We start from the raw sequence: 17,608 nt of genomic DNA on the forward strand, positions 1-17,608 counted from the left end.
GTGCTGGAAGGAGATAGACAGAAAGAGAAGGAAAGAAAAAGGGAGAGCGCGGCCGGGAAAACCGGGGGGGGGGGGGAGAGAGAGAGACTCTCAGCGAGCAACTCCTGACAGAGTCTAGCCCGACAGCGCGCCTGAGACTCTTCAACTGGGAGAGCGTGAGAACGCGAAAGCAGTAACAGCCCTTCTCGGCTCCGGCAGCCGCTTCTCTTCGCCAGCTGCAAGCGCCCGACTATCGCCGGGAGAGAAAAGGCGGGGAGGGGATTCTGGAGGGGCCACATTCCCTGAATCCAGTTTCACTCTTTCTCTCTCCCTTCCCCAACCCCAACCTCCTCTCTCTCCCCCTCCTCCCCTCCCCGCTCTCCCCTCCTTTCTTTCTTCCTCTCGCTTCCCCTCTCTCCTTTCCTCCGCCTCACTTTCTCCCCCTCCTCTCTTACCTCTCTTTCTCCCCTTATTTTGTCTCTGCTTCCCCCTCCCACCCCACTTCCCCCTTTTTAATTTTTTTTAACCTCAGCTTTTGCTGGCACTGCACTGCAGCTGCTCCTTCAGCCAGCCGTCCAGCCTGCTTTCCCCCCCTCCTCCTCTCCCTTTTTCTCTCCCCCCCCGGCCCGTTTCACCGGTGCCAGACAAACAAGCGCCGGCCCCCCACTCCAAGGAAGCATCTTTTCTGGGGGGAGGGGAGCGGACCGATCTCGCAGATTAGCCTGAAATTTCAGAGGACGGAAGAAAAGCGAAAGAAGCGGGACGAGCCCCTTCCTCCTCCTCCTCTTCCCCCTCCCTGCTCCCCCCACCCCGAAGGGAGAAGCCAGTTATCCTTCTAGCAGCGGCGGCGGCAGCAAACATGATGGCGGCAGCTCCCATCCAGCAGAACGGGACCCATCCAGGGGTACCCATAGACCTGGACCCGCCGGACTCTCGGAAAAGACCACTTGAAGCTCCCCCTGAAGCCGGCAGCACCAAAAGGACCAACACGGGCGGTGGGTATTTTCCCCTCCTCCTCCTCCTCCTGCCACTACCCAATTCCCCACCCACCTTCCCCTTTCCTACCTGCCTCCTCGCCTCGCCTCTCCCTCCTTTTCTTCCCCAAACATTCCTTATTTCTCAAATGTTATCATTCATCAAAATGGCGTCGCCTTTCAAGCATCTAGCAGCCCTGTTTTATTTTAATTTCACATATTCGTAGTGGCGGGGCGGAGTGGTGGTGGTGGGGGGCGCTTTTCAGCCTTGACCCTCTGGGCGAAGGAGCTCAGAAGTCTTCTTGCACCGACCCTCTTGCACGCGTGGTTAACAGTTGGAAGAACTAAACGAATAAATGGCGGCTGGAAAAAAGGCACTTTCACCCCCGGTTCCTTCTCCCCCCTTTTGTGAGTCGCCAGGTAGATTAAACGGCGGCGGCGGCAGCAAAACTTGTCTTATTTCCTGGCACCACTTTCCTTTTCGGTGGAAAATGTTGCACAGATTTGTGCTTCCTGGGGCTGGGTCACTGTGATGGGGTGTGTGTAAGCGCGCGTGTGTGTGTCAGAGAGAGGTTTGAGGAGGGAGGGCGGGAGTTGTCTGTCTTGGTGCGGTGACTTGTTAGTTAACATCCTGCTCTTCCTGGATGAGATGAGTTATAACGGGACCAGCATCTCCTCTATTCATTTGCACTGGAGTCTTCATAACAATGCACCGAGGCAGAGGTGAATTTATTCATCCAGCGTTAAGAAACAGCAGAAGTAGATAGCTGAAGTATTTTAAACGTTTGTATAATGTTTGGGTGGGGGATGCACCTGTATCAGCTGGGACGTTGACTCTGAGAGAAAGTGAGGCTGCTGTTAGGTGGCTCCTTGGTGAAAGCAAACTTCTAAGATGCATTTAATATAAAAACAAAGTTGGGCTGTTTAATAAAGAAGGGTTTTAAAATGTGTGTTGGTTTTTACATGCAGTCCTGTCAGAGCAGGTTTTTTTTTCCTAGTCCATAGAATTGATAGTGTAAGACCCGTGAAGGAGGCAATACAATTGTTCAGTTATAAAGGAAAAGTTGTTTTATTCATGGTACTGATTGTTCTTACCTATTTTGGGACTTTTTAAACTCTTTACTTTGAAAGTATTTACATTAACAGTCACTCTTTAAACGCATGCAGGATTTTAGCTTCCTTTTAACTGAGAAAAATTCTTCTTAATGTCCTTTAATGAGCTTAAGAGATCATTGCTACCAAGAAATGTTGAAGAAATACATCAGGATTACTTAGGCAAATTATCATAACCACATTATTTTGAGTTTTCTTCAGGATAACTTTGAGTAAAGCCTCGGATTCCGGGTTATTTAACAAAAAGCAGTGTATTCTTTGAAGACTGTAGGGAAACAATACATAGCCTTTAGTTCTAACAATTTTCTTTCTTTAATTTGATTGTACCATTTTAAGGACTTTGATCTTTCTTAATCATTTTATTTGCCTGTGTGTCTCTGTGTCTGTGTGTGTGCCTGTACACGTGTGTGTATGTGTGTGTGTGTGGTTGTGAGAAATACACTTTGGCTCATGTTATCAAGTTAAATAGAGACATACAGGAACAATTTTACGCCTAGAATTATAACTTGAATTAGGTCATTGCATCCCATAGCCCCACAAATTTAAGAACACATTAATTTAATATTGGCTAAACAATTACAGTCTGTACAAAAGAACAGTATTAATTTGTAAGATAAAGGTATATTTTATAGGTATAAGAGAAAATGTTTTGGAACATAAATTAACCTTTTTGTCTCTTTTTTCCAGAGGACGGCCAATATTTTCTAAAGGTCCTCATACCTAGTTATGCGGCTGGATCTATAATTGGTAAGGGAGGACAGACAATTGTTCAGCTGCAGAAAGAGACTGGGGCTACCATCAAGCTTTCTAAATCCAAAGACTTTTACCCAGGTAGGTGTAAACCACGGTTCTTTCTTGAATAATTAAAAAGAATCATACCGCTACCATTAGTAGGAAAGTAAATTATCAAGTGTAATTCTGAACAAATACTGATTTTGGTTATTGTTTTTTTAAAAATCAGCTTATTATCTAGTCCTAACTCTTGTTACAATAAATATTTTAAAAAATTAGATTTCACCTTTGGTATTTTGTTCAAGAAAATGTCAAATATTATAATCAAAGCCATAAGTTCAAACCATATCTGTGTGCTCCTTTTAGAATAGGCCATTTGCCTTAAATTTGCTATGTACTTTGGTTCTATTTCATTTCTTTGTTCACTTATATTAGTCAAAATAAAAGAGAGGAAGTTGTGCTCTTCAGATATTTCCTTGGTATTTGGTTATTTTAGTTGTGATAGTTAGTAGAAACCTATTGTGAGATAATTGACACTAATGAGAAAAGGAGATAGATGTAGTTATAATGTGGGCATAAGCATTAACACATTACTTACTATTCACTACATGGTGAATAATGTATAGTGATATATACATAATTTTTTTTAAAGATTTCTGAATTCCTGCATAGATACTGATTATTTAATATAAATTAAAACAAGTCCTTAATGTTTATAGCAGTAATAGCAATAGTCCAGATAGTGCATTGATTTTGTAATTCTAACAGTGGTAGCTTTCCATTGAGATGGCCTTTTTTCTTGTAGTGAAAGGAAAGCTGCTTTGCATTTGCTGATTGTTTTCAAAGATATGTCTTGCCTTTAAAATGAGTTTAAAAGGCAATTGTGAAGGTAATTGAAAGAAGCATCAGGAATGTTTCATTTTTTGCTGTCTTGCATTTTGAAGTTTACATTATGTTTGGATATAGATATTGTGCTTAAGTATTTGTGATTTTACAAACATATATGTGTAGATGAAATTCCACTCGTGAAATGTTTTAAAAATTGATGATACAGCTTATATAATTTTTGGTAAGCATGAAAGACAATATATGGTTGACATAATGTATAGATAATAATACTGAAAAAGCAGTTCTGAGATAATAACCGAGCTGCTAAATTGAATTTGGACACAATAGTTTAAATATAAATTACATATTTATATGATCCATAAAGAAGATTAGAGATGATGGAGTGACGGAACAGATGCTATGACTGAGAGTGCAAATTTGAAATTTTATTCAGCTTAAGTATATACTGCGAAGAAAGATTACTTCTGCCTGCTTCTTTACAAGAATTTCCTTCCTAATTTAAATAAACATTAAATGTTTAATTGAATTGACTCCTGGATGCTTATGCAGGCACTTTACTAAAGCTTCAGCTGAAAATAGAAGCTTTGCCTAAGTTTTAAAAAATACAAAAGGGATGGTGAGAGGTTTACCACATTGTGTTCCTGTGTGACGTAAACACATTCCCTTTGAAGGAAATGATAGCATGGAGTTAGCTTGTGTAATCTGTAACAGGTGTAGATGTTACTGTATAACTGAAGTTATACTATAGGATAGCTTTCATAAATTTGGTATACATGAATTAGATTTTTACCTGAAGAGATGGACATACGTGAGACACTCAGTTATTACTTGAGCTAGAAATTGTTTCCCTTTTAACCATAAACACAAAAAATCTTAATAAACTAACATTTTTTAAGTTGCCAACATTTGGCTTTATTTCAAACTAAATTTTAAATTGAACTATGCTAATATTACAGTAGTCTTAAATTAAAATGAATATTCATATTTATAATTATAAAATTTCAGTTAATGCTAGTAATTTTATACTGTAAACTACTTTTAGTAGGATTATTAGTGCTAGAAATGGCTGATACTTAGAGATATTGGGAACATATTGTACAATAAAATTATGTAACCTATAATATATGTTTGTATTATGTATTGTACTATTGTACTATTATGTACATATAGCACTATATGTACTGTATGTACTATTATGTACTACATGTGATAAATAGTTACTGATCACAGTAAATAAAAGTAAGTCTTTAAATAATGCTTGTAATTAATACTGAAAACTCTTTATTAAAAAGCAATTTAAAAATTTATGTTAAAAACATAATGTAAGTATTTATAACTTACTGAATTTTTTCATCATAAAATTTTCATTCAGAGTTTAAATGCAACTGGCCAGATATTCAGAAATTATTACCATTATTCAGGCATATAACTAAATAAATTGTTAATGACTGTTTCCTACTATGCAAATTGTTTCCAAATGAAGATTTTCAAGAAGTGACATGATTGAATATTGATCATTTTTCTTGATAAACTGTACATTGGTTTGATATTTTCTTGCATTCTGTGTGATAAATCAATGGCTTTATTTCTTGAAATTCATTTTTGTAAAGTGCAATAAGTATCTTCTGAAAACTGTTACATATGTACTTGTGCATATGACAACAATATGTATGACCCTGTTCTAGTTAAAATGCTAGTTATGCGAGAGGGAGGGTTGATATGTTATACTTTGTAAGGAATATTTTAAATTGCTTGATTTTAGTATATCATCTGAATCCAGTGTGGAATGAGAGGGTTTTATGAAAATTTAGTAAATAATGTTGAACAATAAATCGAAGTGTGGATGCAATACTGTTTTGTTTTTCATCTTAAATACATGCAAATGCATGCTCACATACATGGCTAACTATATGTCAGTGTTTGTCTGGGGTTCATAATCTCAAGCTAATTAGAGAAAAGACCTTTTTAAAAGTGTTGTGTAATACAAAAATGGAAAATGTTAATGAATTTAGAAAATAGATGTTAAATATAAATGGTTTCAAATCATTTTTCATGATTTTATTTTTAAAGTGTTTATTAAATGCATAATTAAGATTGAAGTTGAAACTTAAAACTAATACATGAAGAGATTGTGTAACTTGGCAGTCTGATGCTTGAAGATGTGTTCCAATGAAGATGTCATTTTGCATAATGGAACAATGAGATTATATGTCTTTTAAGTTTTAGCATTTGCCCTGCCTTTCCTCTCTTTATCTCAAGATGTTGCTTAAATAAAAGAACATTATTACAGTTGTATTGATGTTGCCAACCTACTTGAGAACTGATTCATAAATAGTTCTGCTGAATATTCAAATTGGATCACTATGGGCCTTGTGATCTGCAAAATTATTTTCCTTTTACATCTGTGTCCAGTCATCGAATCCAAGCTGTTCAAAGGTATAATTCTTAGCTGTACATTTTTTTTAACTTTCTGTTTTAAGAAAAATGAAAGGATTGTTTTAATAATAGTTCTATTTGTTTTATATTAATGTTGATTATATATGTTGTGGGGGCAGCTTGATGTAGTTTTGTGTGTTTAGAATATTTTTGTTTGCTGGCTTTTTTTTACCCAATGGAATTTTACCATTTACCATATATTTTATAATTGTTAAGACTTAATGAATAACAGAGTTAGGGTTTTGGAGTTGCTGATTGCATTTTCTGTTGTTAGAGAAGAGCTAGTTTCTTTCAGTTGTAAATTGAATTGTACGCTTGTAAAAACGTAACATTTTTTTAAAAAGTCTGTTATTTATATTTAGAGTGAATCCTGACCGCAGAAGAGTCTGATGACTGTTTATGAGTATAACTTAAAACTGTCTTCTAGTAAAATGTGCAGCGGATTTTAGCCTTGTATATAAACAGTGCTAGAAAGATTAAAGTATCACCTTGTGAACTGTTAATTCTTGCTCTCTTTTCAAGTCAATTAAGCTATCAATCTCTATTAATTCCTGAAGCAAGGTTCTTAAATGAAAATGCTGCTATATTCTGAGTATGATGTATTCTGCCAAGTTACGTCAAGGAAGCTCAGTATATTTATATGCAACTAAACATTTGGAAGTGATTTCTAATGGAATGTGTTTTGGGATTAGATTATCAATGAGTATAGTTGAGAAATTCTCAAAAGTTGCCTCTCTGTTTTGCAGATGTTACATATCCTATTGAGTTACTGAAATTTGAGAATTACAAAACTGTGAAAGAAGACACATAATTCAGCTATGTTTTGAAATATTAATATTTATTAATTTATTAAATTTCTATTTTAACAAAGTTGTAAGATGTAGCGATACATAATTATATAATTAATGCATGTATTCTCTTGTTGAAAAACATGTAGCGTTTTTTATTTTTGTTAGAAAGGGAGATATCCAGTTTAGGATAAATCTTTACTCTGTTCACTCTTTCTTTTTTATTCATGTTCTATGCTAGTGGTAAAATGAATGTAAATGCTCAGTGTACTAGCATGTTAAGTTATTTCAACCAATATTTAAAACTGATATCCTATTACTTTTTTGAAAAAAGTATGTCCAAAGTAGAAATACCAAGTAGTATTTCTCTTTAAATTAATAGAGTTTTACTTACTTCAAATATAAGTTGGTAAATGTTCATTAAAATTAAAATTATATAATGTCATTCAAAATTTTCATTGTAATTTTATGTGTTTTATCAAACAAAATTATTTTGAATGGAGAACATTTCTCTTTAACTTTCTCTCTGATTTCCCAAATACCATAGGTTTTGAACAATTATTAATTTTTTTTTTAATCACTCTATTCCATAGTTTTTTTTTCTACCAATAAGGTCTAATTCTTAACATGGTTGGAAAGAAAAGAATGTATTATTGAATTGTTTTTGTATGTCAGACAGCATAGTTGGAAAGCACAAATTATTGTGAAGTTGAGATTTAAATGGGGGCTTTGTGTAATAATCACCTTTAGCCATAGTTCCAGTTTAAACAACATCTGTAGAAACTTGATAATGTTTGTACTTTGCAGCAGGTGTAGTTGGAGTTGTAACCATTCTGAGAAAGAGTTCAGTTTGCTTTTATGTATCACCAGTCTGGTGGGAATGAATGATTTGGTAGACTTGAAGGTTGTCAGTTGTCCTGTGTTGGAATGCTGCAGGTAATTGGGCTAGACTGGTGGGAATTATGGCAGTGCACTTCTCACGTTGCACTGCAGCTGCTGTTGATCTTAATTAATCTGACCCTTAGAGGCTGCAGTGTCATAGCATAAAAGGCAATACTTGCTACAGATTTGAAGTGCTGTTGTCATGCACTTGTTTTAAAAACAGTTTTAAAATGGCTGATCATTTATTTTCGCTTTTGACTGTGATAAGGGCAGATGTTTGCAAAACTTTTTGGATCTTTGGACATATATAGTTGTAATTTGCAAGATGTGTTTGTATATTTGGATAAGTATTTTGAGCATTCTTTTGTTGAAATAAGTTGCGTTGAAATCAGTAAGAACTATTTAGAAGAATGTGTGGCAAATGCCAGATTAGAATCAGTATTGAATGCAGTGTAGAATACATTTCTTTACATAGAAATGCATTCTTTATATAGATTTTGATTTATATAATTTTGACTTCACAATTAGTGATATATATATTATCTTTACTTATTACATGGGATTTAATTTGGTATGTTAAGTACTATGTACATATTTATTTCTCCTAAAACTTTTTTGTTGACTGAATCTGACAAAACTGCTCTACATACTGAATGCTATTTTGAATATATATATATATATATATATATATATATATATATATATATATATATATATATATATATATATATATATATATATATATATATATATATATATATATATATATATATATATATATATATATATATATCCATGTAAAAGTATTTGTTGATATTAAGTTTTGACACAATTTTTAGTAGCATAATTGTAAGCATTCTGGTTCATTTTAACAATTCAGGTAGTTGAAATTTAAAATTGCATGATTCTGACTTTATCATACTTTTTTTCAGAACTACTAAATATTTAAATAATTGCTAAAATTCAGAGATTTTTAAATCTTTGCATTATAGGACAGCTATGACTCAGCTGTATATTTTATTTTGTTTGGGCCAAATATGCTAACCTAGCAAGTACAACTTTTCTTAAGGTACTTTGTATGTTCCCAATTTCAAATTGCATCTTACTGTATAAATCACACTCACTGAACAATATTGCTATGAATCTAATTCATTTTAGTGTTCTAGTACTAAATCTAGTATTTTCCGGAGCAAGGGACAGGAAGCTACAATGGATGGTATTGACACGCCCATTTGGCCACGAGACTGGGATGAAGCTGAAGACACGCTTCTGTGCTCCACCCTTTCTCCTCCAGTTCATCTCAGTCTGGCCAATTTCTATCTCTACTGGAACTTCCTTGCCTCTGCAGTCTCTGAATCTAGCTCTCTGTTCTAGCCTGTAAATAGCTCTACGTGGTTTTCCTTCCTAACCACCAGGCAGTGTTACTTTGTATCCTAGGGATCCTTAGCCAAACACGTGGCGCCAATCCCTGGGTTTTTTTGCGATCGAGAGGCTAGGGATTCCCAGCCCAGAGGCCCCCCCATCACCCCCATCAACCTTTAAACGGATTCGGCGGCTGGATTCAGCCGCGGTGAGTACGGAGCACTGGGAAGAGCACGAAGTTTTTTTCAACTGTTAGCGTGCTGCGGAGTGGAGGAGAGCGCGCGAAGCTACCCAAGCAAAGGCAAGCCTCGGCGGCAGCCCCCAAACACATCACTCTCGGTGTTGAGGCAGGGGCTGCCCAGAAGGGGAGAAAGCAGCATTCTCTGAAATTGATTTCCCCTTTAACTGTTGCAGCGGAGGAGAGGAAGAGCCAGGAGGCTGCGCAAGGAGGGTGAGTAGTTTTTTCCTTAGTTTCTTATTCCCCACGTGGCCAAGATGGCGGAGGAGGCAGGGAGGTATCCTGCTCCCCTGGGAGGGACCTTCAACCAGGCAGTGACCCACTGCTTCTGCCAGGTCCCTAAAGGCTACCAACCCCCGCCTCTCTCGGGCCACCCAGAGGGACAAACTGAGGAGGCACAGGGTCCTCTCAAAGACCTTTTCCAGGGCTGAAAAACTGAGGGCCTTGCAGGGTAGGCTCAGTGCTTCCCCCCCGCTCCAGATCTCCATTGGGGGGTGAGTTCCAGCCTGGACACCCTCCAGGTTCCCCAGACTCCCTAGGGAGATTTTTGGGGAAAAGGTCTCTTCTCCCCTTTCCCCAAGAAGACCAGGACATGGACTTGGAAGATTCCTGCACCCACGTGTATTCTAGGAAGGATCAGGCCCTACCCAGGTCCACACTAGCTCTCCAAGCTGGGGTAGCTCATGAGCCAGAGAATTCCGCCTGAGATTCTCTGGATGTAGATAATCTGCCAAGGGGGCTGCAAAATTTCATCGAAAGAGCAATTGCCTCCGGAATTGCACATGGATTGCAGCAGCAGACTGCTCGGTCCTTATTACCAGATCAAGGTGGGAATCCTAGGGCCAGCTCATCCCAGGTTTGGCCTCCATCCAAACCCATGAGCTGCCCTGCCTCTCCTTCTCTGATTAGTGAAGGCTTAGTAGCAGGGAACAGAGCCCAGAGAGATCCTGACCTGTCTGAGGATGAGGAGGATGACAAGCCGGAGCCTCCGGCATTTTCTGGACTATTCCCCCCAAATTTATCCCGGTCTCTTCTACGCAAAGCACGTGCTACTGCACAGGTAGAAGAGGAGGGGGGATATATGGAGCTAGGGAGGGGGCTAAAGAGAGCGCTTCAGATGGGCCTGCAGCAAAAAAGCCTCAGGGCCAAGTTTTTTCTGAACCCAAGGTGTTGAAGGAGGAGATTCCTGCCCTTCACCTCTTCCTGGAAGTCGTGAACAAACAATGGGAAAACCCCACTGCCTTCCCAAACCCTGGCTGTAACGACAGACGTTTTTATAATAGTGAGCCAGATTTCTCCCAAGCATTACAGCTACCCGCCGTGGACCCACCTGTGGTGGCCCTGGTGTCTCCTGCATCTCTGGTGGCCAAGGACGTAGCAGACAACCTTAAGGCAGATGACTGGAAGGCGGAGATGACCCCGAGGAAGACATTCCAGTCAGCAGCCTGGGCCATCAAGGCAGCAGCATCGGCCTTATTCTTCAGTCGCACGGCTATCCTGTGGATGGAGAAGATCCAGGAACACATTCCCCCAGAGGATGTGCGACTACATCAGGATTTAAACAAGTTAGTGGCAGTGGCACAGTTGTCGGCTGATGCCACACTAAATGTGATGAAGTTTGCCTCCAGGGCTATGGCATCATCCGTGACCTCCCGTCGCCTCCTCTGGCTCAGGGGGTGGCAGGTGGACAGCAAATCCAAATGGCAGCTGGCATCGTCCGACTACACGGGGGGCTCCATCTTTGGGGCAGCCCTGGAACCACTCCTCGTGGAGGACAAAAACAAGAAAAAAGTCTTATCCACCTCTGCGAAGAGGGCGGAGCAGAGGTCTACCCCGTTTTACTGCAAGCCCTCGTACCGTCCCCTGAAACAGGCGGCTCAGCAGAGCAGGTACTCATTTCCCAGGTCAGAGAGGACATCTGACCGCAACTTCAGTAGGGACAGATCCCGTTTCCAGTCTCAGAGTAAGCGGCCCTTTCAAGGTGGGCGCCCCTACTACCGGGGCAAATAGGTTGAACCCGACCACCCATTGGCGGTTGCCTGGCTCTCTTCTACGAGGCCTGGGCGAGGATTTCCTCTGATGCCTGGGTAATCAGCACAGTCTCACACGGGCTTCGGCTAGAGTTCCTCTCCATTCCCCCTAAACACTTTTGCCCATTCCCCACGGCACAAAATCTAGACAAGCGCACGCATCAGGCCATTAAGCATCTGCTTGACATTGCTGCGATAGAACCGGTCCCCTCGGACCAGGAGGGCTGGGGGTTCTATTCAAACCTGTTCTTTGTGCCGAAAACCTTGGGGGGTTGGAGAGCTATTCTCAACTTGAAGCTCTTGAACCAACATCTTGTGTACCGCAAGTTCAAGATGGCCTCGCTCAAATCCATTCTAGCAGGCATACGGGAGGGGGAATTACATGGCATCTATAGACCTCATAGAGACGTATCTCTATCTTCCCATCTTCCCACTACATAGGTGGTTCCTATGGTTGTCCTATCTGGGTCGCCACTACCAATACAGGGCCCTACCCTTTGGGTTATCCTCTGCACCTAGGTCATTCACCAAGGTACTGGCGATGGTGGTAGCCTACCTAAGGGGTTTCCCCATTAGGCTGCATTGCTACCTGGATGACATCCTCATCTAGGGGGCATCCCCGGGTCAAACGAGGGCGGAACTCTGGCAGGTCATGGACACCCTTCAGGGGCATGGGTTCTCCGTCAACTTTGAAAAGAGTTCCCTCACCCTATCAACTAGAATTCTCCATTTAGGGGCAGTTATAGACTCCCGTGCAGGGAAGGTTTTTCTCTCCCCGGACCGCAGGGCCAGTTTAGTTAAGATGGTTAAGCAGGTCCATAGGGACCGTTATGTTCCCATAGCCCTTCTATCCAGCTTGTTGGGGACACTCATATCCTGCATCGAGGTAGTACCATGGGCACTGTTGCATGCCAGGACTCTGCAGTGGCAACTCCTACTGTTCCAGAGGACCAACACCAGCAGCTCACCAGCCAAGGTCGAGGCCACCCCTCAGGTACTGATTTCCCTCAAGTGGTGGCTGTCCCCAGCCTTGCTCAAGGGGTGAGAGTTCAGAGATGAGGAGCTCCTCGTTCTCACCACAGATGCCAGCCTGTTCGGCTGGGGGGCAACCCTGGGGTCGCAGTTGGTGCAGGTCCTGGCAGGAGCTCCAACAGAACATCAACTGGCTGGAGTTCCGGGTGATCCATCTGGCGCTTCAACATTTCTGGACCGCTGTCAAGGGTCATCACGTCTTGGTCCTCACCGACAATGTGGCGGCGAAGGCCCACATCAATTGGCAGGGCAGCACACGTTCCAGGGCACTGTACACCGAAGTGATGTCGCTGGTCAGCTGGGCAGAGAGACACCTGTGGTCGATCCGGGCGGAGCACATCACGGTGATCGACAACCATCAGGCTGACTGGCTCAGTCGAGAGATGGTGGACAACGGAGAGTGGAGCCTGTCTCAGGAGCTGTTCCAGAACATCTGCCGTAGGTTCGGACGGCCAGTAGTGGACCTCTTCGCCACTCTGGCCAACACCCAGCTTCCACAGTTCTTCTCTCTGTCCCCATCTCGGGGAACGGAAGGGGTCAACGCCCTTTGCACAAGGTGGCCAAGGGGGCTACTGTACGCTTTTCCTCCCCTCCCCCTCCTTCCCGGGATAGTTCAGAAGCTAGTCAGGGAGCAGGCAGAACTGATCCTGGTGGCTCCTCACTGGCCAGAGGAGACCCTGGTTCGCGGACCTCAAGATCCTCTCAGTCCAGCCTCCATGGCAGATTCCGGAGGAGGAAATAGAGCTGCACCAAGGGAAGCTAATACACCCGGAACCACACTGGCTGCAACTAGCCATGTGGAGATTGACAGGGAGCACCTAAAAGGAGCTCAATTTTCTCTGTGGGTGATTAGAACCATAGAGGCCTCACGCAGAATTCCATCTCGAGGATCTATGACTCTACATGGGTTGCCTTCGTTTCCTGGTGTCAGGCAAAACGGGTTGAACCCACCAGGGCCTCAGTCCCACAAGTCCTGGAATTCATCCGGGATGGCCTAGACAAGGCGTACTGTGCGTGGGCAACTAGCTGCCCTTGTCATGATCCTCCCGGGCGAGGGCCCGGTCTTTCTCACCCAACTACTCGTGAAGAGGTTCCTTCGGGGGGTCTCCAACCTGCACCCCCCAGTGGTGCATAGATTCCCCACGTGGAATCTTCCCACTGTGCTACGGGCTCCCATGGAGGAGGCCTTTGAGCCATTGAGAACAGTTAGCTTGAAGCACATAACCCTTAAGGTTGTATTCCTAGTCGCTATCACGTTGGCTAGAAGGGTGTCAGAGCTAGGAGCACTTTCCTTCAGGGAGGAATTGTGCATGTTCCACAACAACTGGGTCGTGTTGAGGTTAGACCCAGCCTTCCTTCCTAAGGTGAATGCCATATTCCACCGTTCCCAGGAACTTGTTCTCCCTGATTTCTGCCCTAATCTGGCTAGGGAACGGGAACAGCAGTGGCACCAGTTGGATGTTCGACTTGACATGGGCATCCCCATCGCCGTTTATCCAACATTACAGGTTGGACGCGTTCGCATCGGCTGATGCGGCATTTAGGCACAGGGTGCTACAGCAGGTTATTGCAGAGCATGAGTTCCCTGCCCATGGGACTTAGCTTTGGTAGGTCCCATCCACTGGATCCTTCTGTCCCTCGCTCCGGAAAATGGCAGTTGGTCTTACCTGAACTGCTATTTTGGGGACTTGGACAGGAGGCTCCAGTTCCCTAGGTTGTAGGATATCTGGGGTGGTGGGAGTTCTCCTTTGTGTCTTGTTTTCAGGTCTGGGGGGAGCTCACTTCGATGAACTGGAGAAGAAAGGGTGGAACACAGAAGCGTGTCTTCAGCTTCATCCTACTCTCGTGGCCAAATGGGCGTGTCAGTACCATCCACTGGACCTCCTGTCCGAGCCCCGAAAATAGCAGCTCAGGTAAGACCAACTGCCATTCTTAAGAATGCTAGATTTATTTAATATTGCTAAAACCTTAACATGAGAGACACTTTGGTGCGGTGATTAAATGGACTAGCTAGAAAATGGTAGGTTGTGAGTTCCAGTCCTGCTTTAGGCATGAAAACTACTGGGTGATTTGGTGCCAATCACCCTTTCTCAGCTGTGAGAAGGAAACAATGACAAGACACTTTCCATGTAGCTCTTCAGAATGAAGACTGACTTGAAAGCACACACGTATATAAATGGCCATTCTATAGTTTAAAACATTTAGTAATGATGTCATCATTTCTTTTTTGTTGCTTGATTTTATATGGTCCCTGATATTTATTTTATGCTGGGCTCCATATTGCCTCGGTCAGCTTGAATATATCATTCTATCATAATTAATAGATAATATTTTAAGATATGGACATATGCACATCTTTTATTTGTTTTCGTTGGCTTGTGGTTTATGTTTCTTGAAACATGATAACCTGTAACCACTAAGGAGATATTATCTTGTCAGTTTAACCTTGAGCATAGCTTTATTCATTTTATCATTATTTATTTATTTATTTAAATAATTTATATAACTCGGAAAAAGTGACTATGGATTATTATTTATTTATTTATTTATTTATTTTCAATATTTCTAGACCGCCCCCTCTCCTCGAAGGGACTCGGGGCGGTGTACAGGTGTGTCATTAAAACGAATACAAAAGACGAATATCCCATACCCTTAAAAACGAATTAAACCTCATACAACTGTACAAAAAGTAAAAATTAAAAATTAAATTAAAAAACAACTAAAAGTATACCCCTAGAAAATTTTAAAAAATGCAGGCTTGAGGAATTAAAATTGGGAATTAGGAATTAGGCCAGGCCGGCTAGATTGAACAGGTGGGTCTTTAGTTTCTTACGGAAGGAGCGGAGGTCGGTGATAGTCCTGATATCTGGGGGGAGGTCATTCCAAAGGGTCGGGCCCATCACAGAGAAGGCCCTACTCCTGGGCGTCGCCCGCTGGCATTGCCTAGTGGACGGCACCCGGAGGAGTTCCTCTCTGTGAGAGCGAATCGGCCGAAGGGATGTATGGGGCAGGATATGATCCCGCAAATAACTAGGTCCTGTGCCATGGAGCGCTTTAAAGATGATGACCAGCACCTTGAAACGCACCCGAAAAGCCACAGGTAGCCAGTGCAGCCCGCGCAGCAAAGGTGTTATGTGGGAGTATCTAGTAGCTCCCACAATTGTCCGCGCGCCCGCATTCTGAACCAACTGCAGCCTTCGGGTGCATCTCAAGGGGAGCCCCATGTAGAGATGGTCCAATTCACCCCGAAACAAAGCAAATAAAAAATACAAGATAAATTTTCCCATAAATATATATATTTATATATATAGGCAGTAGTTCCACATATTGATATTACTAGCTTTTGGCAAGTTTGTTATTAACAAAAAAATTAGAAAATAGTAGAGCTTATTAGAGTTTACAAGGACTGGAGTTCAACATCTTTAATACTAGCATATGCATTATTTTTACAATTAATGCAAAAAGGGAAAAAATAATATTTTGGATAATTACATTTATGCCTGTACATGTTGAGTAATAGCAGTTTTAGCATGTAATTCGAATTAAAAAAATAAATGCAATTTTCACTGTTACATTGAATGTAAAAGTGATATGAAATGATATACTAAATGTAGTATGAAAGGACTTTATATTTGCTGCTTTATGCAATTCAATAAATGTTTGTTTTAAGTTTCAAAATTGAAGGTTTCGGTTATTTCTGAAAGCTGCAACTCTATATTTTCTATATTCTCTTCTGCATCGTCTCTGCTGTAACTTTTGGTCAAGCAAAATGTAATATAATAGCAGCCATTGGTTTAGAAGTACCTGGAATGATATCACATAATATCAGTTGCCTTAGATACTGTATGAGCAAGGAATTAAAGTTCTTGTTTTGGATGGTGATCTTGCATAAACAACTACAATGTAGTCAAGATTAAGATGTACATGGGAAAGTTAAAATACCATTTCTGAAAGATAATGGTTCATTATTGTAGAATCTCAGATATTCAGATACAGTAGTACCAACAAATAATAATCATCTTTTTTTAATTGCAATAAAACTAATACAATTTTCACTTACAATAATTAGTTGAATCAAATAGAAACTTTGTACTTGTTTTCAGAGGTATTATTACTTATATAGTACTTTATATCCAAGCAATCACTGGTGTAGGAAATACTTCTGTTTTTATTTAAAACAGATTTTTCCCAATAGAATTCAGAGTGAAAATGCTGCATTGGCCCTCTCCCATGCTGTCATTTTGATTCTTTCTCTTCCATCCCTTACCCCCTAATCTACAGGTCTGCTAGCGAAAATGTTCAGATGGACAAATAACAACTTGGGGGCAAGTATGACTATATAAATGAAAAAAGGACATGATTAAGTATTTTAATCTTTTAAATTAAATAAATATTTTAAATAAAAGATAAACAGTCTTTAATATTATAAAATATTGAGATATTTAATTATCATGTATCTTTTCTATTTTATAAAGATAAACCCTTAAGCAAATCCTGTTGTATGGCTTTATTATGTTTTACTCATTATTACATTAGCATGCTTTTGTTTCATTGTGTATTTCTGTAACCATAAGAGGTAAAGAGCTAATTTTTGCCTTATGTGCTTTTTTATCATTTTAAAAACTGTTCAAAGGGTCTTCTTAGCCACTGAAATGCGTTTGGAGAAGGGTTGAACTCAGAAAGGAAATGTATATAAAGTTTTGAGTCTCTTCTACTTACAGAATCCTCTGCCAGATCAAAAAGCCTTCTGTGAACTGAGGGGTAACATTAAATTTTAAACGTAAACAATTCAAGAGTTCATTTCTGAGTAAAGTTCTACCTATATTTCTGATCAGTTAAGCTGGTGGGTTTAGTTTATTGTGTAATGTCTGGGAGTGGGGTCTCCTCAACATAGTGTCCCAGGTATGGAATACTGTCTTGTGTGAACTTCAGTAGACTGTTCTTCTGATTGTTTATTATTTTGCTTGGTTTTTTAATCAAGTTCATTTTAATTAATTTTGTTGTTCATAAGCATTGTTGGTTTTGTTGTGATGGTTTCATTTAAGATAGTTTTGTTCTCTTATAAATGGTGCTGGGTTGTTCTGAGAATAAGAGGTTGTCAAAATAAACAATTATATGTAGTCATAACGGTCTGCTAAATATGGACAGACAAAAAATTAACACTAAATTTAATATTTTATTCTTGCAAATTTA

At 40.6% G+C, this 17,608-nt stretch overlaps 1 protein-coding gene across 9 annotated transcripts in view; it reads left to right on the forward strand.

Annotated features, from left to right (window-relative positions):
- Window positions 1-331: 331 nt before the first annotated feature.
- The window catches only part of NOVA1 (NOVA alternative splicing regulator 1), a 148,345-nt gene continuing 131,068 nt past the window's right edge, over window positions 332-17,608 (forward strand). For 2 of the 9 annotated variants that reach the window (XR_014173829.1, XM_081935829.1), the window contains exons 1-2: window positions 332-974; window positions 2,754-2,897. Coding sequence is in view for 6 of the 9 variants with exons in the window: in XM_081935829.1 (XP_081791955.1) it covers window positions 839-974; window positions 2,754-2,897 (280 nt within the window). In the remaining 3 variants the exon portion in view is untranslated. The other 7 variants (XM_081935825.1, XM_081935830.1, XM_081935823.1 and 4 more) reach the window with 6 other exon arrangements.

The sequence above is a fragment of the Natrix helvetica genome (assembly GCF_964273705.1).
Source record: "Natrix helvetica genome assembly, chromosome: 1".
Lineage (NCBI taxonomy): Eukaryota > Metazoa > Chordata > Lepidosauria > Squamata > Natricidae > Natrix > Natrix helvetica.